The sequence below is a fragment of the Podarcis tiliguerta genome (genome assembly GCF_965153285.1).
Source record: "Podarcis tiliguerta genome assembly, chromosome: 6".
NCBI classification, from domain to species: Eukaryota; Metazoa; Chordata; class Lepidosauria; order Squamata; family Lacertidae; genus Podarcis; species Podarcis tiliguerta.
The window spans coordinates 40620069-40645506 of NC_139539.1; the positions used below are offsets into that span (position 1 = coordinate 40620069).

Genomic DNA, 25438 nt, shown 5'->3' on the forward strand with positions numbered 1-25438 from the left:
AGAAATATTTCCAACAGGCACAGAAGATGCACAATGGCGGTGCTGGCCACATCTCAGGTGGAGGATGTTCTATAGCCATGATGTCATTGCCAAAATTAGCTGTTGGATAAGACATAGACCCATGAATTTCAGTAGATGATGGTATTACAAGAGAGGCCCCAGAAAATCTCAGAGTATCGGCAGGTCATAGAGGGAGAGATGGTCCTACAGGAAACCAGGTCCTAAGGCATTCAGAACTTTTTATGTCAACACCATAACCTCAAATTGGGCTTGGTAGTAAATAGACAGCCAGTACAGATCGTTGTGATCCAATGCAATATAGTCTTGAGCAGTCAAAACCCATGAGTGGCTGTGATTTGCATCAACAGCAATCTCTGAACAGTCTCCAAGGGCATCCCTACATAGAACACAACAGAAACAGCTATAGTAGGTGAACTGGCCACAGCTGGATAAAGGCACTCCGTGCCAATGAGACTATTTGGGTCTCTTGTGGCATGGAACAACCAAGAACCTCCTTCCTCGACTCAAATACTTCCCTAAAACAGTGGCTTGTACAGATTATATTTTCAAGCCTCTACCTTCCTTTGTAGGTGAAAGTATTTTTCCTGATGCAAAGCCACACATTTGAACTCTTCACAGTTTAAATTGGAACACCATTTACTCTGCACGACTGAATGGAGCTAGATCTTCTAACCCTTTGGAGCTGATTTGGGGAGGCCATGAGCTGCGCACAGTAGGAGGGGGAAATGTTCAATTGTGCAAGCGTAAATCCTTCTACTGGTGGGACACATTAGTTGGATACAGCCAAGAGTCTGGCAGCCTGACAGCATGGGCTAACAGCATGGACATTTTACTCTTTCCCCCAGTATATGCATTTTTTAAAAAACATTGTTTGGTTGGACAACTACATTGCAAAATTCAGAAAAATATGGATTTTGAAGGATAGCTGTGTTTCAGTTTGAATATTGTTTTGAAAGTGTGAATTTGATAGATTTGGCTTTATATGCGAACTGAACTCAACTCTCCCCATCCTTAGTGATGGCTGACATCACTGAATTCAGACATCCAACAGACTTCCAAAGGGTTTGCTGTTACCACCAATCAGCTGATCAGTACTGACAGCGAGTCCCCTTGCACTTTTGACAGATGTGTAACTCCAATTTAAACCATAGTTTAATGAGCCATATGAACTGGGCCAATGAGTGCCATTTCTGGCAAGCAACTTAAAGAGACTATTCCTCTTCTCTGCCCACATTTAAAGGCACACACTTCTTCCTGCAAAATCCATCCAAGGCTACTTGGCTGGATAACTTTCAGGTGTAAACTGGGACAGAAGACTAGCAATCTGCTGCAGAAAATGAGTTCTAGAAAAGCATGAGATGACTAGTGGTTACAGTCAGATGTACCAATGTTGGTCTGCATTTACTGTTGATCTGCCCCTTCTCCTGCAACCTGCTGAGTCGCAGCAACAATTTCCTTTCTGCATGCAGACAAGTCTTTGCAAGATCAAGTGCAACAACAGAGGCTGCAGAAATCAGCAAATAAATTTTTCAGTATCTAATATCAGTGCACAGGCACACTGATAGCAAAATACTGCATAACAGACTTGCCATTATGACTAGGTTATGAGACCAGACAAAGCCATACCTGGACCTACAAACTCTATATGCCAATGCCCCACAATGTGGTGCTCCCAAATTGCTTGATCTTCACATAATTATCATCTGATAATTCAAGTATGGGAAGAGAAGAATCAGGACAGGAAAGAAACAACCACAGAAAAACAAGAACATTCAGATGGAGTCAAGGAGGTCATCCCAAGAGAGTACCATACACCCACATCTGAATCCACACGTAATCTGCAAATATATGTAAGATGCCACAAAGTAAGTTCATCCACTTAGTAGAGTAGAGGTCAATAAGAAGGTTTGCCTCCTGGAATCACACCTGGAAAAGCTGTCACCAAAGCTATTATGATGCACCATCTCCATATGTATGCATATGACAGCAGAGAACTGGGATAGGTAAGCTGCAATGGAGCACTGCTGCTCTTACCAGTTGTGGTGTATTGGAGGGGGAACATGGGACTGCAGCTCAGTGATCCCTCCCCCCCCCCACAAGTAGGAGTAATTATGTTATTGGCTTGGCTTGATGTTAAGTCTAGCCTGCTGCCTTGGAACAAGCCACAGTATTCCATTTCTCCTGAGGTTTTCTCTCTCCAGTGACCATTATATAATATATTTTCAGACTGCCAATGGCTTTAATAAGCTTTCCTCCCTCACACACACTCCTCTACCTCACACCGAGCTGAAAAGGAAACCCAAACCACTCATAAGAATTGGGGGTGTTGGAGAAGAGGACTGTCTATATAGTTAAGTCAATATAACAGCTTCATTCAAATAGTTTTGTATCTTACCTGTATTTGATGTTAACGTAGCAAGTACCATATACTAAAATAACAAAGTTTCCTTAGTTTGGTTAGAACAGGCTTCCTCAAACTCAGCCCTCCAGATGTTTTTTGGCCTACAACTCCCATGATCCCTAGCTAGCAGGACCAGTGGTCAGGGATGATGGGAACTGTAGTCTCAAAACTTTTGGAGGGCCAAGTTTGAGGAAGCCTGGGTTAGAATATGATACAGCTTTTCTATGTTACCATCCAAGTGCTGAATATCAAGCTTCAAAAAGTAAGACTCCAGTGTTTAGTGCTATTAACCATGCAAGCAATGCCCACCCTATGGCCATGTTTCACTTTGCGCTTCTTGGCTGTCTGCTATGCACATGGTTACTATGCACAGTGGTCCTGTGTTCTCCCCCCCCCCCCCCAAGAACTGGAGACAGCTGCTTTGGAGAAAAAACAAGTCAGTAAGTAAGACTTACATGTATCTTGAATACTTGCTGTTAGTTCCAAGGTGTAAGCGTATTTTTAAAAAAGAAAGAGAGAGGAAGGGTTAGTCTAACACATTTTAGATCTAGTATGTATATATAGCTATCTAAAAAAGTTAAATTGAAAACTTAGCGTTTTAAGGATGGTAATGATTAGCTTATGTCTAGTACTCCGAGCTCCTGTAAAAAGTTACATAAAACATCAACAAAAGTGTAAAGAGAAATTCATAGGTTACAGTTAATGCCTCAAGACCACAAAAGTAATTCAACACTTTTAAGAGGTAGTTCCGTGCCACTCCAGATGGTTTTGGACCACTAGTCTCATCATCTCAGACCATTCATTGTACCAGCTGTGGCTGATGGGAGATGGGCTAGAAGGCCACAGGTTTCTCTTCTTGTTTTAAAGGACGGACAAAAGCCTCAAACAAGATCAGTTTATTGAGAGTGGCTTAAGCATGTGAAAGACCAGGCTGAGGGTTAGCCCACAGGTTCAAAAATTCTTTCCATACGATGTGGCCAACACCATCCTTAGTTACATGTATGCCTCTGGTCCCTTGGAGAATTTAAAGTATGGCCTGCTTGTCAGTAGCTATTTCCACAATCACTGTAACATTTTTTTGACACAACTATTAAAGTGGGAAGTTGTATATGGAGATACTAATGACACATGTTCCATACAGATAGGGAGACTTCATGAGGAATCACTTTGCTCCATGCAAACCAGACCAGACAGCATTAGAAATTTGGAGCTAGCCTACTTGTGAGGTTAACCATGCCATTTAGACTTCCACAAATCATTTAAAAACTCTAAAAAGCAACCATGAAGTAGGGGGTGGATCAGGATTGGAGGCATGGAACCAACCCATTCTTTCCCTGCTATAGTCCCACTAAAAATAAAGAGTGTCTGCTCCCTCTCTCCCACTGAAACCAATGGCCAAAGAACCCCTTGGTTTATCTTTTGAATGGTTTCCACTTCTTACCTACATGAGTATGGTAAAGATGTGAAGTGGATCGCGCCTACTGTCCCTACAACGATGTTACTGGCCCCACCCTAAGATGTCCAAACATTAGCTGAAATTTATTAGTTATTCCTATTCTTATCCTCTTCTTTTTTTAATCAATTACCTATCCACGAGATTGGTAATTCTCTAATTCTATGGCTACTAAGTTTCCCTAGGAGTTTCCAGTTTCTGTAAATATATCTGTTGGGTTCTCCCTCCATACATATTTGCCAACAGCTCCCAAAAATCTAAAGATAGTGAAGCAAGGCTTTCTCATGCAGACATCTATGTTTATCATCAGCCTCCTCTTAAGAATCCCTTTGTCTGAATGCAGATGATGCTCAAGTTTGATTCAATATATTTTCAGCTGCCTCTCCAACATCATCAAGGGGAAGTTTGCTGGCTAAACAACTCAGAATTCAAATCTGATACCCTGGCTTTACTGGTGGACATTTGCTCTAACTCACCCCTGCACCTGTAGAAACCACTAATCTCTATGAAAGAGGGAGGGCTTGAGGGTCTGGGTTCAAAGGGAAAAGAGAGCTCATTTGTGTGGAGAGTCATCAATTTGCAAACTTATCATAAACCCAGAGCAGCTGTAGCTATTTATGCACCACCTGCTCGATTTAGTAAAACCTGAAACCTTTCAAGTTCACAAATAGGAGTGATGAATTAATTAGCTGAGCCTCTGCCACAAACAATGGGCAGGCACCAGAGGGCTAAGGGAGACAGAGCACTTTGCTGTGTTCAATAAAAGGAAGATTAAAAATCCAATTCCCCAGTAGCTTAAAGAAGGAAAAAGGGACTCTAGAGCCTGATGCATGCAAAAGGGAAAGAAAACCTTTGAAATGGGCCCAGCTGGGTGAGGCAGATGTATTCCAGATCCCTTAATGTTTTCCTTTGATTTGGGGCACCCCACTTTTCTGTATCATCCTGTTACAAGGTCCCGTGTTGAGCAACACTGCTTTGAAGTAGGCAATACTTCAAAACATTTGTCAAACCATCTCACCAAAAGGATATGAACTGCATCCACCCCAATATCTATCTGCTGCCTAGTAGGATTGCTCGGCTGTCCAAAAAGCACAAGTTGAAATGAAGTGAAAGTCTAAGCATAATTACGCAGAAGGATGTCCCAATGAGCTCTCTAGTAAACATACTTAAGACTGCAGCCTTTGAACTGAAAATGTTCCAGTTGATCACTTAGCTTTCTTTAGGGAAAGGGGTAGACTAGGGACACCACTTCATATACATTTTCAACACAGGCCAAGCGACGGCATGTGCATGTTACATAAGAGGCACAGGAGGATGGCATCTGAACATTGCTCCTTGTATGTGTGACACATATTTATCATGCAACAGCCCCAACACAGCAAATGGAAAGCCGTAAAACTGACACAAACAGTACATAAAACTGTACTGTAGTTACATAACTTCCAACAAAGAGCTAATCTTATACATCTCCTGCCCCAAGCGGACTATTATTGGAATTAAGTGATAATAGACGGAAGGTGCTTTAGAAATGCAAAAGTTTGTTTAAAAGCAAGCAAGCTTTAGAACAAGTACTGAGTGTGCCTTTTTTCTTTTCTAAGGTCGTATTACACTCATTCTTCCATTCAAAAGGAGGGGGGAACCTGTTACCAGTAAGAAGTTCTCAATCTCTCTCTCTTTAGAAAGTACTTGTATTTGATTCGACTGCCCCTGTGTTCCTTTTCCGAGACTCGCCTATCGGAACAAGTAGTGAGCTTTTTGATTAAGTGTAACCAGAAGCTATCAAAGCTTGTGCCCCAAATAAAATTATTAGCGCCTTCATCATGAAACTCAGTGTCAGATAGGCCTGGGGAGCCTTCACCTTTGCCCTTCCCTATGTCGTTGGACTACAATGCCCACCATCCCTGACAATTAGCCATGCTGTCAGAGGCTAATGGGAGTTAAGAGTTCAATTACATTTGGAGGGTCATGGGTTCCCCACCTCTGAGTTAGACAATGACAAAGAGACCTTTTAACAAAATCTGCATTATATTAAACCAACAAGGGACTAGCGGTGCAATCTGATGCAAGTTTGCTGGGAAGAAAGTTCCACTGTGTTCTCTCATAGGGAAGCGTGCATAACTAAGATTGTAGTGTCTTCATTCTGTACCAGGTCCCAGTGACTACAATTGTGTGATTGACTCTGAAACAATATTGGTATGAAAGTTCCATTAAAAATTCTCCTTTGGGGTGTTTGCTTAGCTCTGTTTGAGCTGAGATACTTTCTCTGCTAATGCAGCAGAGCTTTGCCTATTATTATTATTATTATTATTAAACAATTATTACATATTTTCTTTGGTTACCAAAATACATACGTTGTCTCAATTTTCATAAAGTCCTTTCTATAGATCAGACACATCCGATGTGAGACTTGAAAGTTGTATACAGTGTAAGGTTGGGGAGAAGAGACATATGGAGAGAACTCCGTTTCTTTAAACCAGCTTCCTGCTAAAGTAGTTTTTGCTAATTCAGTTATCTTAAGCGTGGCCATGACACCCACTGCTAACTAATGCCAGGGTGGGTACCCATGCTTATAACTCTTCTTTTACATTTCCTGTGAAGAATAGGGATGTACAACAGATGCTTCCAACCAGTTTAAAGCAACAGCAGAACAAAACTTCTATCAGACTGCTAGGGGGTGGCCTAAAGTCACATGATGCAGCAGCCTTGTTGAAATTTTGCTGAGCTTTGTGTTATCCATGCATAGTAAACAAAGGAAATAAGATACTGAAATGAACAATCATTAAATGCAACCAATCCTCATGAATGCAAATAGTATTGCTTAGACTCAGAAACCTAAAGGCAAATATGTGTTCTTTCAAAATGTTTAAACTATACATTTCCACTCAATATTCACAAAAACTCTGGTGATTCATACCTCTTCAAATCTTTTTTTCTTTTTATTTGTACTTTAAACATTCAAAATGTTTCAGTTAAAAAACTTAAACATTTCAATGTTTCAGGTACAAATAATAATAATAAAAGATTTGAGGAGATATGAATCACCAGAGTTTTCATGATTGCTGAAATTTCACAATAAGGATGATGGGCAGGTGTAAATGTCTGTATACAATGTATACAGGAAATGTATACAAGGTCATATGTAAGAGGTCCTTATACTAACAGGTAAACTGGTAAAGCATACAGTACGTATAGGCAAGCAAGCATATACTGTATATAAATTAGGGGAAATTCAGATCCCTTAGTCCAAATCTCAGGTAAAGGGTGCTGACCACACCAGCTTTTACTGTTTCTGAGATGAGATGAAGGTGAGTTAGGAGCCTATTTGTATGCCAGGAATTCATGAGTATCTGACTACAAACCACCATATGACAGTAGGATTAATTCAGTGTGATTTGAACTCAGAAAGTAAACCACAGTCACCAGGTTCAGCTACAACAGGATGCTAGTTATCACATGGTAAGGGCCAGATGTTCTTTTTGAACCATCCCCTTTGGAGAAGAACCATAGCTCAGTAGGAAAACATGCAGCTAGTCCCAGGTTGAGTCCTAGACATCTCCAGGGAGGGCTGAAACCTTAGATAAACCGCTGTGAGTTACTGCACCCAATTCTGGGATAGATGGACCAATGATATGATTCCATAGAAGGCAGCTGTCTATGTTCCTAGTAGGAGTCAAGATTAGAACATAAAGCAATCCCAGACAAGAGCTTCAAAGCTCCTGAGATCTACTTTTCTAGGTCAAATAATAAAAAGAAATAGAGGCTGCAGTACATTGGTCTGAAAATGGCTTTTCCATTCATATTGAAAGTAGCTTGGGTGGTTTTTTCTTTTCTTTACTGGAATAGTTTGGTAGCCGTTCCACTAATAACCATTTAAACCAGCAGTAACAGCCATGTTACACCTGTTAGTACAAAAAGAGAGATAATCTATTTACATGACCAAGAAGATTACAACCGAACATTGTGGCCAGGCACCCAAGTATTAGTTGCCTTTCTGGCTGGACAATCATAAACACATAATGAGCTGAAATGAAAATAAAACCATCCTCCCAACACATAGAAAACAGATTGGGCCATGGAATGAAACCATCAGGCAATATGGACATCTAAAATGTTCTTTGAATATGTCATGTGTTCTGGGTCCATTTTACATTCTGTGAATTTGCCTTTATATCTTTTGTGTCACCTCCTTACCCCCAAGCAGTTGGATATATAGTCTAGCTCAAGTTACAGATTCTTTTTTTTTTTTTTTACCCAATTATGTGCTTCCAAGGACATTTGTCATGAAAGCTTGACTATCTTTAAAGATCGAACAAAAAAAGTCAGGGCAAACATCCAGTCTTTTCTCTAACCATTGAAGTGAACAACTCCCCAGGGCAGCTTTCCTCGGCCTTGTTTTGGGACTACATTATGGTGTGCCCAATAGTCAGGGATGATGGGACTTGTAGCCCAGCAACATTTGAAGACCTCAGGTTGGGAACAGCTGTCCCAGAGATGGAACTGAGAAAGAAAGTAAATAAATAAATGAATAAACAATCAGTGGACTTACGATCCCGAGGGACTTCAATGGCTCTGATGAGGTGATGAAAGTATAAAGCGAGCACCACTCCCGTATAGGTTAGGAGATATCTTTGCATTACCATTTTGAATATTTGGCTAAGATCCTACGTCCCCAGTTTCCTCCAACAAGGCAAAGTGGTGTCTTACTACCGTAGTGCAGCAGGATAATATGATTTACTGTAAAAAGAAAAGAAAATGATTTAATGACATGCAACTAAGATTCATACATACTGTATTCATCTTTCTTAAAAAAATATTTGGAGGAAGACTGCAAAAGGCAAGCAAATTCCAGATTTCATTTAGACTTTTGTACCCTGGTAACTAAGAAGAGGGTCACACAAAGGATTAAGCCACTTTCCCCCTGACCTTTTCACAGAAAGTCTACTCAGTTCTAATAGACTGGGTAAATTTCAGTATGAAACTCTTCATATTACCTTACTAGCTCTACATGACACCTTATTTTAGGCAGTGGTTCTCAACTTGTGGATCCCCAGATGTTGTTGGACTACAACTCCCATCACCCCTGAACTCTGGCCTTGCTAGCTAGGGGTGATGGAAGTTGTAGTTCAACAACATATGGGGACGCACAGGTTGAGAAAGGCTGTAGAGGAAAAAATAAATAAATCAAATGTTAAAATTCAGAATTGTAAATGTAGTTTATGCCCACGATTCTTAAGATCTGTTACTCAAGAATAGCCCTAGTGAGGTTTGTTAAGGTACTTGACTTGCGTTCAGGCACACATATTTTTCTCTTTTCTCTTTGCAACTAGCACTCAACATTCTGTGGCTTCTGAGAATGCTCAGCCCTTTAAAAAACCAACATAAATATACTTTTTGTACTTCTACAAATCTTTCCCCCCAAACATGTTGATATCTTCCTTTTGTTCCTGTTTCAGTTCTAGTCCTGTCAACAAACCCCAGTGGTGATTGCGTTGTTATTAGAGGGAGTGATAAAGAGGGCTGACTTTGTGCACAAACACCACAGTCTTACACACACAGTTAAAAGCATGCACATCCTACCAATTGTGTCCTGTACCCTTGAGCTGGTTGACAGTATACTGTAATTATTAACAATAGTACTGACTTCAGCATTTTGCAACAGCATATGCTACCAGGTCAATTGTCACTTTTGTATTTACTGAGAAAATGAGGCTCAGATGCAACTTCTCTTGGTGAGGAAGCTTTCCACTTTTTAACTCAACTTTCCAGATAGCCTGAGATAGGAAAGGTGAAAAGGATTGCCTAGAGTAGGGGAGGGAATACGGAGTGTTCAGAAAGAGACACAGCTTTCTTCTGCTTAACCTTCAACTTGTGTAGAAGTTTTGTTTGTATGTTCTGTCTTATCTCACTGGCGGCAGGGGTGTAGGAGAGGTGGGGCGGGCCGCCCCAGGTGCCATCATGGAGGGGTGTGTGTGACAAATTATCAAGGAACAATTACTGCCCTACTAGGGTGGTTAAAAAAAACAACACTTTTTTTTTTTAAAATGCCTGCTCCGAAGGTGTTATCTTACTACACTAGGGATTATATAGCTATATATGAAATTTCATGCATATCAGTTAATATCTTGACCCTCCTTCATGAAAATAGCTGTTTACTTGGCCGTTTTCCTATGTTGTGAAGGCTGAATTTTCAATTCAGTGGAGCAGGGTCAAGATATTAACTGATATGCATGAAATTTTAGATACAGCTACATAATCCCTAGTTTAGTAAGATAAGACCTTTGGAGCAGGCATTTTAAAAAAAAGTTTTTTATGAACCACCCTACTGCCCTACCCTCTGCTGGGCTTCCCGGGTCCTGGAAAGTCGGCCTATGTGAAGAAAATGAGACTAGGCTGAGTAGATTAGGTCTTGCCTTGCCTTTGCCCTGCCCCCTGCCACCACTTGCCTTGCCTTTGCCCTGCCACCACTTTGCAGGTTTTAAAAAATAAATTTTATTAAATAAATAAACTATAAATATAAATAAAATAACACAAGCCAAAACACAACCCACCCTGTAGGCTTAAGTATCTGTCCATAGTCACCTACTTATTATCAGAGGCCCAGAATCCACATTCCTTTGTAAGAAAATATGAAATAACGTAAAACCATTTTTGCAGGCCAAAAAAAAAAATAAAAAAAAAATCAATGTTTTTTTTTGGGGGGGGGGTGACAAGAAATTTTCCGTACCAGGTACCACCTGACCTTCCCACACCTCTGACTGGCGGAAATCAGCCATTGTCCACTGAGATCTTGGAAGTGACTTCTGTGTACACAGACAATGATACAGAACTTAGTGCTTTTTTAAATTCATGAAAATAACACCGCTTTTGTCAATGGGAAAGAGACTAAGGGAGAACAGCACAGACCAGTTTGTAAGACACAGACTGCATCTGTTCTACTGAAGCCTTATTCTGAAAGACTGAGATGCCCAGCCACCATCACTCTGGTGTTACAATATTGAACTTCCCAGTACCTCTGAGAAAAAAGAGGAATGCTATTACCACAATCATGAAAAATGTACAAGAAACTAGTGATATTAAATAATAGCTCAGAAATTCTTGCAGGGGTGCAGCTGCTACATGATGCAGAATGCTGCAGGTGGTAGTTTTTTAAAATGTTAAAACCAGCTTTCTTCTTGCCTCCTGAGAGCCAAATTTCAACAAGGATCCAACACATGGTTCGTGCATGCAATATCTTCTGCTCAAACAATAGTGCTTTAAGAGACTGAAGAAAAAAACCAATAATAAAGAACTGGAAAATATTCCCTTGGTCATTAAAGATATGTCTGCCTGACAGTTTGCCATGTTCTTCCTTATTGCTATAAGATCTGCTCAGGAATTGAGTAGGTGCCCTGGGAAATCTCAGGCATCCTTTATCCTATACTCAAGTATTATTTATACCCCTATACTCAAAGGAGAAAAGCTGTTTGCTGGTCTCCTGCAAAGCATGATCACAGAACTAGAAAAAACAAGCTGAAGCACACTACGTGCGTGCGCTGCACCAATTAGATATTCTGGAACACCACATTCATCTAATCCCCTAAATGAGGAATATAGGAAGCTGCCTTATACTGAGTCAGAGCTTTGGTCTATTTAGCTCATCATTGTTCACTGACTGACAATGGCTCTCTGATGCAACAATAGCAAATTGGTGGGTTCAGTGGCAGGCAGCAAAGGAAGGAAATGGGTGCAGGTGGTGCTGTGGGTTAAACCACAGAGCCTAGGGCTTGCCGATCAGAAGGTCGGTGGTTCGAATTCCCACGACGGGGTGAGCTCCCATTGCTCGGTCCCTGCTCCTGCCAAACTAGCAGTTCGAAAGCACATCAAAGTGCAAGTAGATAAATAGGTACCACTCCAGCGGGAAGGTAAACGGTGTTTCCGTGCGCTGCTCTGGTTTGCCAGAAGCGGCTTAGTCATGCTGGCCACATGACCCGGAAGCTGTATGCTGGCTCCCTCTGCCAATAAAGCGAGATGAGCGCCGCAACCCCAGAGTTGGCCACGACTGGACCTAATGCTCAGGGGTCGCATTATCTTATGACCTATTATCACTGGAATGTTGATAGTTAGGAAGTCACAAGAGGGACATGCAACAATCTTTTTCAGTGTGCAGCACTCCTGTTCAGGATTCTAGCCAACCAGTCCTGTCTTCTATTGGGCATTGCCAACATTCACACATTCATCCAATTGCGGAAATTCAAGGTAACATATACATAATCATGGATCTACTTTTGAAGGAAATACAATCATACTTAATGAACATTATAAATTATAAATCATTTCACTAGCTAATATAATTCATTGTGTTGTTATCAAATTAAGCATCAAGTGCTTACATGTGGGGGATTCTAGCCTTCATACGCTTTAAATTTACCTTCCAGTGCAAGATTGCTAATCTCTAGCACAATGACTGAGTGAAATAACCAAGATGGTTACAAAACAGACATCCCATGACAATTTCAGGCTGAGAAACATTCTGACAAGTCTTGACTTAACATGCACACCCGTCGCTCTGGTAATGTGAATTTAAAGGCAATACAAATGGGGATAAATCACTCAGTTTCAAAACACCAAAAACCTGCTTCACAAAACTACTACAATAACTCATCAGAGCTTGCCTCATCCCTGATTTACAGTTTATCTTGAATAGAGCTATAAATATCTGGCTTCCATTTAGACATGCAGACACATTTGCTCATATCTAAAATAAAAACAAAGCTGTATGAGAAAGCATCCACAGACTTGTCTTTCTACTCTGTGTCCTTGTCAGAGTTTACAGTTGTTGCACATAGACAATGGTGCAAGAGGAAACTATTGGTAAGGCAAGGAAACCCCAGTTTCATGAAAAATAAATAAGTAGCAGTGGTTTCGGCTGCAGCTCATCAATGCAAATAGCAACCTGAATGGATATAAGAACATGAAGGCATTATTGCAACGGTAATAAATCATTTAAACAGCAATTTTGTCAAGGATGTTTTAAGAACATATTGAGTAGTTTGGACTAAATTGGAGGAATTCCTTGATGACGACATATACATACTGGCCCAAGGAGATGGTGATGAGTAACAGACTGCCACTTGATATGCTCTTTTGTATATATCAGAGTTTATCTTGTACAACAGGGAAAATATATTCTACAGCTGCAGAGAATGGCAGATGACCTTCTCTTTGCTTCTGCAATATGACCCATTGGTTAATTCACAATTACCGTATTCCCCACCACCTCTCCACAATATGCAGGGAAGGCACCAAGAAATGCCCTTATTGAATTTGGGTAATGATGTCTACATTCTCAGTCCTTCCCGTGTACAAAAGAAGAGGAATTTAGCAAGAGAGTAACACAGTTTTCCTGGCGTAGTAAAAGTAGCACCAGCAGTTTACAAGCAGGATGATAGCCATGATTGCTGATTCATGGCCCTGTTGTATTTTAATTGAAGACAATAGCTGGACTAGGTGAAGAAAAAGTCTAGTTCCTGGAGAATAAATAAGCAACTGTTTGCTGCTTACAAACATAACCAGAGAAGAATATGGACTTCAACATCAACAAGCAATAAAATATAGCCAAATATATAAGCACATGAAATCATTCCCAAACATGCCTCTTATTCTGCTTGTAAACCACTAAAGCCTGCAAGTTCATTATGGAAAGAATTCAAGTTTCTAAGGCCTCATTAGATCACCTGGTTTAAAGACCATCTCACAACTGGAAGAATCCACCCTCATAACATATTAGTGATTTTAGGCCCTCCCCCAGTTCCTTCCTTAGCAGCCTAAGGCTCTGTTGTATTGTCTCTCTTCATTTCTCTGTGTATTCTGGGAGACGGGGGGGGGGGGGAAGACTGGTCGCAGCAGGAGGGGGAGACTCCCTGGATTCTTCAGCAGCGTGCCTCATCCTGTCTCCTGGCCCTGCTCCTCTCCTGCCTCTGGGTCTGGACTGCTCTCTGCCCCAGTCTCTTCCTGCTCACTAAACACTGTTGCCTCTTCGGTGTCTAACAACAACTCCTCTCAGTCTGCTCCCTCTGACCAGGCATTGCCGTCCCACCACCAATCCCCCGGCTCTGAGCCTTTTCTGCTTGAGGGATTCCCCAGCTGGTGCCTCCCACCACTTTTCTGCATGAAAACACACATTGCCAAAGGAATAAGGGAACAGGGTGGTATGTAACAACAGTGTACCAGCAAATGTCTTGGTTATATGCAGGAGCCTTAGATGATGTATGGTAAAACTGGGAGGCTTCCATCAACCTGCCTTGGGCATCAGAGGAGGCAACCACACCAGATGTTTACAAGGCAGCACTTCCATGCCAGTAATGTAGTCTCTATGGTCAGCAGCTGTGACCACCGAAGGGCCCCTGTGTGCTCTTGCCGCCACCATCACCATAGTCAGATGTGTTGAGTGGTACAGACAGGGAGAGCTGAGGAGCACAGCGGCACCCTTCCACTCCCTCCAGGTCCTGCTGCACCCCTGTGAGTGGCCAAGCTGCCTCCTCCTCCTGCCCCTGCTCCAGCCCCTCCCCACTCCCTTTCCCAATTGCAGAATTCAGGGCTCCGCACGACATAGTGAGAAGCCATGATGGCTTTTCATGACAGTCCCAGCATTTTCAAAACAGTTGGAGGTACTATATAAGCATCATGACTTGTAGTCACTGATGGCCTTATCTGCCACAAAACTTGTCATGTGTCAGGGGATTTGTACAACTGAACCCAGAGGCTCAAGGAAGCCAATGAGCTCCTATAGCAAGCTCATCCATTACAGCTTAGGTTTCTGAGCTAGGTAATCCGAGGCAGTACTCTATATAAGCAGGACTGCAGATCACAACCAACAACTGCATCTTTTCTTTTAATAATATACATTTTGACCACAATCCAGCAAAACTTTGTGTGTATGAGTGCAAGTCTCATTTGATGCCAAACTAGCACAGAATACCTCCACCACTACAAAAGGGGGTGCATTCCACCCCCCCTTACAAAGAGTGTTCTGCTTTTAAACAATTTTTCACAGCTCTTTGCGGAAAGTATGTTTAAAAACCTATTTCAAAAGTTATGGATTGGGGAGAAGGCTAAATGCACAGAGGCAACTGAGCTAATGCTCTGTCCCCCAATCCAGTGGTTGGGACAGGGCATGAAATGAATTCCAACACTTCTAATCCAAAATCAAAATTCATGAAAATTTGGCACAGCACTACTCAAAACTGGCCAAGCTTACTCGTTTTCAGACTCACAGAACTCAAACAAGGAAGACATGGCAAGACAAAGGCTCACAGCACTTATCTATGGTATGTGGTTTATGAATATATTTCCATGCAGCTTTTTTTCAGCCATGATCTACTCTTGGTTCCGTTTGCAAAATGTACTGATAGGCTCTGTTACGGATTAAGCAATGTCCTGCATATAATGCCTATCATTAAAATGCACTGGTAATTTACATATGGAAGCCGGCATATCTCTCTCTCTCTCTCTCTCTCTCTCTCTCTGTTCCTTCAATCAGTGATATGCTAAATTCAGCATCTTATTCTGGGAATCCAACACTGCGCGCGCGCACACACACACACACACCAGCAAATCCTCTCTGTTTGTCCCAATTTCACCAGTCAGATTAGAGATTAAGAGGGGTGTGATTTTTTTTAGCTTGTGATTCCCCAACGGATGTTCTAAAGATGTTTTCCCAGCTGTCGCCAAATATAAATATAACAAAAATAAAAACTTCATGACCATTACTCTCAGCTTCTAACACCTGATATACATGTTATCTAGTATTTCATTCTGTTGGACAGGTATGAAACGAGTCATTATTTGCAAAACAAATTTGGGAGAACAGTAAATTTTCTGAACTAATCAGCAATTTGCTTGCCTGCTCTAGATCCCCTTGTGACCCCTCCACAATCCTAACTCTGAATTAAAAAAAAAAAGTTGGGAGATAAATTCCTGGCATAATATAAAGTTTGGCTCTCACTGAGGGCGCAACATAGGACCAAAGGACTAATTGCACATTAACGCTAATGCATTCAATGGGGACCAGCAAATCAGCTTTCAGAGGGAGAAAATTAGAGCAGAGAAGTGGCAAAAAGGGAATCATAACCTATCCGCACCAGCTGTTTTCCCAAAGAAAAACCCCACATGGCTTTTTCAATTTTGAGTAAAAACACAGCTGGTAGTGAAAGGTTACATGGCCCTCCTGCTGGTCTTCCACTCTAAATGACTTTCTCAATTTCCAAAGCTACTTTAAAAATGGTGCCAGGTGCTAGTAATATACTTAAAGAACCATCCAAAATCCCTATTGCCACAGTTCTGAGGAGCGGTAAAGCCACCACTGTATCTGCAGCTTGGCCATTCATGATGGCAGGAGTGGAAGGTTCAGGGCAGATAGATAGATTAGGCCTGATCGCTGCACAAGCTCCAGGCTGGCACAGCAACTAGGCCCAGATTGGGTTCAACGCTGGTTGGGTGTGACAGTGGCTTAGGACGCAGTGGTTCTCAAGCCAGCTCAACCCTGCCCCACTTTTGGAACACCATGTTTCAGGGCTTCCTGCTGGGCTCTGCTGAAAGGGATAGTGCTGGCGGGTCGTCTACCAGCACTCATGTTCAGTGGGCAGAAGGGAGAAATTTGCACCAATGGAGTGACACTTCTATCACTCTGATGATGCTGGCTGGCAGAACACACACACACACACACACACACACACACACACACACACAGTAAAGGTGTGTGTGGATTGCAGCCTCAAACAGTTCCCAAGAGTCAACTTGATGGTGTCTTGTGAAAAGCTAAGTAACAAAGGAGATAGACCATGGTAATGGGTATACTGCATGGGAATTAGGAACTACATTAAGAAGGCAAGTCAGTTTCAAAATGAATGGTATTCACTATATGACAAAAATGAAAGACAGAAGCTGTCAACCTACAGGCAATGCCATTCATATTTTTGCAGACATGTTAACAGAGTAAACAAGATCCAAATGCAATCTCTCCAAATGTAAGAAATCTCAGTGCCTGACAGCTCCACTGACATCTTTTTATGAGCGGGCAACTCACCGTTTTCCTAGAAGCAATTTGCTGCCATACTTGTGCGAGTGGGTGGTTTGCAGTCAGGAGACACACACAGTGCTGTTTGCCCACAGCTGTACATCAGATCAGAACACAGCCCACGCTGTCCCGACCTTTTCTGTCCCTGAGACTGAGATTCCACCCACACTCTTACTAATGCAAAAACGAAAGGGTTTAACAGAGAAACGCACAGAGATGCTGACAGTGATATAACTGTGATTTCTTAAATGCATGACTAATTCCCCCCCAGGTTTATCAGTAACAAGAACTTTATTTGTTGTCACCAAGCTAGCTTTGTAGATAAAAAGAATGGCATGTGGGTTCCAGGTAACAGGTGTTATAGTGGAGTTCCACTTAGATGCTGGCTTCAAGTGAGGGTGAAAATATATAGCCGTTTTAAGAAGTGCATAAACATAATGGCATTTTCCACACATAACACCATGTTTGAACATCCACAATCAATCCAGGAGACTAGCCATAGTCTGTTTTCTGGCAGCAAACCACCAGTGTGAAGCCATGAGCTGCTGCTGGCTAATAAACCATGGCTGGTCTTAACTATGGTGTAGTTTTACATCCAAACCGCATAAGTCTTACTTACAAAGCATGGTTTGTTTGTCCACCCTACCTCAGATGTTTGTCAAGTTACAGGTGCATGAGGTAAGAGCAAATGGAATAAAAACCAAGTGTGGGGAATCAAGCCATGTTTTGCTTGCTTGTTTGCACTCATGGTTTGTTTAACAAACCACAATTTAAAGGCTACCTGGTTATGGTATCTCTTTCAAAAGTTCCACATCTCGTGATTCAGCACAGGCCAAAAATACAAAAAAACCACACAAAAAATAAGAGTAAGGCCAAAATGGATAGTCTGTGCCGATGGGACAACTGGGGAGGTCAAAGGAGGTCTGTTAATATGCTTCAGATCCAGCTTTCCCTCTCTCTAGTATAGGTCTGCCTCCTTATTTTGAGTCTACAATATTATGTAGTGAGTGTGCTGTTTTCTCAGGTTCTCTTCTATGTCTCAAGCCCTGACACTGCCCTTTTGCCATTTCAAAATGTCAAATATTTTTTTAAATACTCTAATTATTCATGTTAATATATGCCATTTTAGTCAAGTTTTCAGAGTCAAGGTACATTGACCCCTTTTATTATCCCTGTGTTAAGTGGCTGCCTTCAGGCTACCCCAAGAGAGTGTCAGGGAGAAAGAAAGACAGGGCGATTTCACACAGCAGGCCAGCAAGCTGCTAAAAGCAAGCATGATGGGTACAGGCCAGATGCAGAATCAAACAAACCCTGAATAGAAATTTCACTGTGTTGTTTTATGCCTTGTGAAGATGCATATTACATGCTTCTTTGCATTTAGATTGCATACTGCAGTGCTTAATAGTATGTAATACTCCAGGATGAGAATTCAATCTTACATCTATGTCTGATTGAAAAGGGCAGATAAAGAAGGATTAAGTATTGCCAGTCAAAAGCATTGCCAAAATAAAAATCTCTAGAATCAAGACTGAGAGGTAAAAATATCTTTATCTAGACAGGGCTATTTACACACACACTTACCATGTTTGTGTGCTAGGGTGGGAAGAGAGAGGTTGTCTTCATTAACACATCTCAAAGTACACATTTCAATTTTTTCTTCTGGAATCACTTGTTTTGTACAGTGAAAGTTATAAATACTAAACGAAAAGGCAAATAAGAAACCCAAAGATCTGTTTGGTGGTGCCAATGTTATAAAGCGCAACCACTGATCTATATTGCAATACCATCAGATATACTGGCAGAAAATCTCCCTGATCTCAGGCAAAGGCCTTTCTCATCTCTGCTAATAGTGATTAATTAGCTACGGTTGTCAGTGTTTGAACCTGCTCTAAATGCCCAGGGCAACTAACTTTTAAGCTGTCTACTCAAATGTTTTGTGGGAAGAGACCCAAAAGAGCAATGCCATGCCAGCTGTAGTTCCTAGTCATATATACATCATGAGGCATCCTTGTTATGTCACATTTTGTGGGTGAGGTTTCCTATCAGTAGAAAGTTGAAACCCGTCTTGCTGTAGACAAAAATGATTCATGTCAACAGAGGGTGAATTTAAGTGGGGGGATAAGAACAAACGAAAGAGTGGTATCCAGCTACGTAGATCCACTAGCAGAAGGACTTTCGGCTGTGAGAAGGAACTTCCCCTCACTCTCGTCTCCTCATGCACCCCCTAAATCTGTTCTCAGATCACACCATTGGCCCATTCAGTTCAGCATTTGCCCATGCTGGCTGGCAGCAGCTCTCCAGGTTTTCAGCAGGAACCTTTCACAGTCTTACCTGGAGATGCTAGTGGTTGAACCTGACTCAGGTACAGGATCTGTTCTGCAGAGCTTCTCAGGTTCAATCCCTGGCAGCTCCAGGTAGGGCTAGGAAAGATCCCATGTATGAAACTCTGGAGAGTGCAGACAATAATGAGCTAGATAGACCAATGGTCCGACTCAGTATGAGGCAGCTCCCAATGTTCCTGTGATTATTTGCATACAGAGCATGTTTTCTACCACTGAACTATGTCTCTTCCCAAAGGGATCAAACACTATGTAGTTACTATTGCTTGACTTTGATTTTAAGACTTAAATATTTTTTGTATTACAATTTTATAACCCTTCCCACTATCTGTATGCCCTGAGGCACTAAGTCACCAAAGAACAGCTCAAAATTGGAATGTGTTGTTTATCACCAATATTTTCTGTTTAGAGAGTCCAGACATCCCCAGACTGAGTACTCCATCCTTTTTCCTTTTGTGTATATAACATATTGCATCTCCACACACTTTAAGGCACACAGTTTATATTTAGCTTTAAATTAATTCATTTCCGGTATCTGTGTGAATAACTACTCTGCTATGTAAATGAGAATCTAAAAGTAAACTTCATCCAAGAACTAATTATAGTCACAATGAAAAATCACACAGTACTAAACTGCACCAATGTACAAAAATAGCCACAATTATCATGCATTTAACAAACAGGAAGAATATGTGGCTTTTAAAACGCAGATGGTAAAATTGGGAAGCCCAGTTGATTTCCTAATAATCTCTGTATGCAGAGCTTCCGCTTGTCACATAGTAGCCAACTAAATAAAGGCATGGTTTTGATCACCATTAATAGGCCATAAACTATGGTTAGGAAAATTAGAGTTGCATGCTGGTTTATGCAGCTCAATCACTCTATATGTACTTCCTTCCTAGATGGGAGAAAGAAACTACAGAGCAGCTGACTTAGCATTATATGCAAACCAACACATGGTTTGTTTCTTTCCAAACAAATCATGACCAGAAACAAAGGGCTGTTCTTGGCTTCCCTCTTGTGGTTTGATGGAGAGAAACAAACCATAAGTGCTGTTTTGCCTGTAATTCTTTGCCTTGTGGTTTTTGTCTCTGCTCTGGAAGAAGGGAAGGGATTGCTCACACATAGGCAAATCTATCTATGGTTATTGGGAACATGGTCATTGGGTTTTTTAATTACCAAAGTTGTGGGAGAGCATTACTGTTCTTTATTATCACCACAGTGGGGCAGACATAGTAAATACTGGCTCAAGTTCAACCTTGAAAATTATAGAAAAGGAGTAGCTAAGAAGTCTATAGAACATTTATAAAAGTGAAAAAAGCACCAATGAAAAGCACAGAGGCGAAGATAAGAAGTGAGAGAGAAAATAATATTTCTTTGGCAAAATTAAAGAGATGAAATATCCCCAAACAGAGAACTGTTTTTAATCAGCCTTTCAGGAGTATCAGAGTACTTTTGGTAGCAATTAAGCATTTAAACTGTATTTACAATTTACAGAATGAACATAAAAATGCCAGTTGCTAATATCCCCAGGAAGACACTTTGTGATTCCTGCTTTATAGCTTTTAATCACATAATTACAAGTGATTCAGTAGTAAACTGTTCCTGTAGAGGTTTCTGCATCACATTTCAAAGAATACAGCAACTTGTTACTGGTTTATACAAGGTGAGGGATCAATTTAAAAGGATGTTAAAAATGTCATTTGTAGGAAGAACATTTTAGGGCCTACTTAGGATTACTTGTCATACAGCTTCCCTTCCTCATACATTTTCCCATCATACATGGCCTGGATTTCCTGGTTCCCATCTTTATAAGGAATCTGTTTTTCACTTTTCACTGTTGTCATACATTATAAAAACTATCACAAATCCAGAAGACAACTGTAGCGGCTCTGATTCTACATCCTGTTCTGACAGTTCTCCTAATCTGTCCTGAATCACCTCAGTTTTATGACTGACTGGAACAAGCAGGATAACCAGGGTGGTTTCTTTTCCTTTATTTTTAAGTATGTATGAAACACAAAAGCTGGTTCTACTCTCTTACCTCTTTATGCCCTACACCATTCTTGAACATAAATGCCGGCAAAACCACCTTTATTCCAAAAGTCATTTACAGTAGCCTCTCCAACCCTTTGGCTCCAAATGAAGGAAGTTCTGCGCCACAGGGAGCCTAACACAATTTATTCCTTTCCATCAGATGTCCTTCTAGCACACCAGTCTCTTGGGATACATTATCAATTAACTGCTCATTAAAATTTCATGCCTCAACCCTCTCCTCCTCCCCCCTCGCTATTTCCCTTCTACCAACACACTGACCAAGCTAAAGGATCTAAAGCCCATCTCAAGGCCCATCTGCAAAATAGAAAGATTCCCAATCAATGACCATTTCACAGAACCTTTGCACACACAGCCCCTGCATCTCCCACTGACAGCTTTTGTTTCCCCTCCTGCAAGGCTCTCCATCTGCCTCTTTGTGGAAGTGCCTCCTACAGTAATCCATATGTTGTAGCTGTCCATCAAAGAACCTGACCAAATGAAGAGGTCAGAGGAAAACCCAGTTCAGGAAGTCACAGGTCAAACAAACAAAGGAAGTCTCATTTCCATTCACTTGCTTTTTGAAAGCGGAGAATATGAGACAATCTCTGCATGTTTGTCTATTACTGGGATTGACTTGGATGACAGAGAGATGCTGCTTCTGTTTAGATTCCTACTGGGATCACGGCAAAAAGGTAAAGGACCTATGGACGGTTAAGTCCAGTCAAAGGTGAATATGGAGTGCTGCTCTCATCTTGCTTTTCAGGATGAGGGAGCTGGCGTTTGTCCACAGACAGCTTTCCAGGCCATGTGGCCAGCATGACTAAAACGCTTCTGGCGCAATGGAACACCGTGACAGAAACAAGAACACATGGAAACACGTGAGAATGCTGGTGGCACTGTGGTCTAAACCACTGAGGCTCTTGGGCTTGCTGATCGGAAGGTCAGCGGTTCAAATCTGCCTGATGGTGGTAAGCTCCTGTTGTTCTGTCTCAGCTTCTGCCAACCTAGCAGTTCGAAAGTACACCAGTGCAAGTAGATAAGCACGGCTGCGGCAGGAAGACAAACGGCGTTTCCGTGCACTCTGGCACTCATCACGGTGTCTCACTGTGCCAGAAGCAGTTTCGTCATACTGGCCACATGACCCAGAGAGCTGTCTGTGGACAAATGCTAGCTACCTCAGCCTGAAAAACAAGATGAGTGCCACACACCCCAGTCGCCTTTGACTGGACTTAGCCGTCCAGGGGTCCTTTAACTTTTTTACCTTACTGGGATCACTCAAAGGAAAGAATAAATCAGGGATGGAGAGCCTGTGGCCCTCAAATGCTGTTGAACTCAACTGTCAACGGCCCTAAACCAGCATGGCCAATGGGCAGAGATGATGAGAGTTGAAGACCAGAAACATCAGGAAGGCCACAGGTTCTGCATCCCAGCCATAATGTGGTATCTTGAGTATAAACTACCTTCTTTGGATCTCTCATTTATATTAACAAGAATGCTTCATGGTAGGTATGATATCTTTGTCATAAATGGACAATATTGAACATAAAAGACATTTTATATCAGGTTGTTGTTGTTGTTGTTTGCAATAGTTGCAGAATAAATGACTGATAGCTGAAATCTGAAATTTATTTGATTATTTATTTGTTTAGCTTCAGGATATAATATCCCTCTTTTGTTACTTGCAAACAAGATGAGAGCCATGAACAAAATGCCTACAGTTTGAAAGCTCTTCTGTTTACCAAGATCCTTATCCTTAGTAAAAACAGCTAATGGTTTTCTGTTAGGGCCTAGATTATATTTATTTTATAAAATTTATGCACCACTTGTTTGCTAAACAAACAGCAACAAAACCCCTACTCCAAGCAGTTTTCAAAGAGAATAAAACAATAAAATTATCAATAAAAACCATAAAAAACAATTATTTAAAATATTTTAAAAATCAGCAATACACTAGAAGCAGATTAAAACATATATCAATATTTTTCATATCTGGGTAGGTTTGTCGAAACAAAGATGAAAAGCATCAGAGCCCTAAGGTCACTATTAATTCAATCAACAATCTAAATCAACACTAGAAAAAGAAGAAGCAGATGGATGAAAACACTCATATTATAGAATCTGAAAATAAAATTATGGAAGAGAAGGAATTTATTTGGGACGGGCATAGTGTGCGTAGGTATCAACGCTGGAGAGCTAAAAAGCTACACATAAAATCTGAGCTACTGTTTGAGCAGTACTATATGTATATATTATATGCTGAGATACCCAGATGTTTATGGACAGACTGTACAACTATATATGGACCTCCTGCATTTGTCATTGTGTGATTGTGTTGATTTAGTCTCATAAAACACTGAATTAAACTCTGTTCTGTTTATTATATAAACCATTAGTTGCAACATATCATGACAGCTTCTCTGGTACAACTCAAACACACTTCATCAAAAGTTAATTGCACATTCCAGAAGAGTTCAAGAGCCAGAAAGGAAGACAATAATACTTTCATTTAAATGCATAACTAAAAGTTGGGGTCTTTTTTTGTTTTTGTCAGACCTTTTCTTTTAACTACTCAACACCCATTAAGGACCATTTTCAAGGGGGAAACATATATTTTTCACAGTCATTGATTCCAATCACCACAGCAATTTTCACAGTACACTGCACCCACCCCTCCTACTCTTTCTCTCCATCTTGCCTGATATGTCACGGATGAATATCCACTGGGAGGATCTTTTGAGTAGTTCACAGCCCTCAGGCTGTATGAATAAAATGCTGGTACTAAAATGGATGTTACAAAAAAGCATTATTATTAGATGGCTGGTTCTAAAACTGCACACAGACCAAACAATGAGATGTAAAAGGAACAAGCTATATATTAGGAAATTTGGAAAGGTGGCATGAGCTGGCCAGTTCCCAAACATCACCATTGAGTATTGCAAATTGCAAATTGCAAATTGCAAATTGCAAATTGACAAAATTATTGTTGTATTTTTATTTTTTTTTAAAAAAATTCCCACCCAGAGACTGTGCGGACAAAATGATTCTTCCCAAGCCATTTCACTCCACCCTTTCAGAATAAGCACATGCCACAGCATATAAAATATAAACCACTTTGTGTTGCTATAGCAAAAGGCCAGAAGAGCAACAGCTGGCGTTGGAGCTCATCGTTCTAGAATCCAACAGTGCTAATAAACCAGGCATAGGCAAACTCGGCCCTCCAGATGTTTTGGGACTACAACTCCCATCATCCCTAGCTAACAGGACCAGTAGTCAGGGATGATGGGAGTTGTAGTCCCAAAACATCTGGTGGGCCAAGTTTGCCTATGCTTGTAATAAACACTATAGAGATGGTATGTACAGAAAGAGCCAGTGTGATGCAGTGGTTAGAGATTTGGACTAAGACCGGGAAGACTCAGTCTCCACTAAGCCCCTGGGTCATTATCTCTCATGCCTAGCACACACTTGATGTTGTAATAGTTAGCATGGCCACAATGGCTGGGGCTGATGGGAGTTGTAGTCCACAACACCTGGAGGGCAACAGGTTGATGAAGGCTATTGTAGTGTGCTATGAAGCTTCACAATTATAATGAGAGCCTCCAACCAAACAAATTATGTTCTTGGCAGCTACTGGGGGCGACAAGGAGATTTGCAATGTGATGTAAGACATCTGTGCAGCAAGTCCTTTTGTCCTCTGGACTAGATTGTGTACGTGCAGCAACTGGTAGTGGTTCTAAAGCAAAATCAGATAACCTGTGACCTTCCACATGTTGTTGAACTCAAACTTCCATCAGTCCACCCAGCATGGTCAGCAGTCAGGTAAAAAGCAGATTGGGCTATGGGAAGGGATTTCACATTTTGGTCCTTGGAAAATATTTATTTATTTATTATCTGCAACATTCATCTCTCTCTCCTATCCCATGGGCTTCTCCAACAGTGCTTTCAAATGGTGCCATTCTGTAGACTAAAGAGATTCTCCTCACAGCATGAAAAGGAAATCCCAACTGTGCTGCCCAAGCACCCCTTAGCCCTGCAAATAGTCAATGCAAATCAAGGAAGTGAAGTGCACAGGAAGATAGACTATACATATGAGGTTGCTAACATGTGTGAAAACACCCTTCATCACCTCTCCCTAA

General features: G+C 41.2%; 1 protein-coding gene across 34 annotated transcripts in view; it reads right to left on the reverse strand.

Annotated features, from left to right (window-relative positions):
• NFASC (neurofascin) overlaps nucleotides 1-25438 on the reverse strand; it is a 176671-nt gene that overhangs the window by 93881 nt on the left and 57352 nt on the right. For 22 of the 34 annotated variants that reach the window (XR_014512541.1, XR_014512542.1, XR_014512543.1 and 19 more), the window contains 2 exons: nucleotides 8422-8609; nucleotides 2878-2895 (listed from right to left, as the gene is read on the reverse strand). Coding sequence is in view for 31 of the 34 variants with exons in the window: in XM_083445451.1 (XP_083301577.1) it covers nucleotides 2878-2895; nucleotides 8422-8515 (112 nt within the window). In the remaining 3 variants the exon portion in view is untranslated. Of the gene's footprint in view, nucleotides 1-2877; nucleotides 2896-8421; nucleotides 8610-12282; nucleotides 12304-25438 lie in introns of those variants that run through there. The other 12 variants (XM_083445454.1, XM_083445443.1, XM_083445460.1 and 9 more) reach the window with 2 other exon arrangements.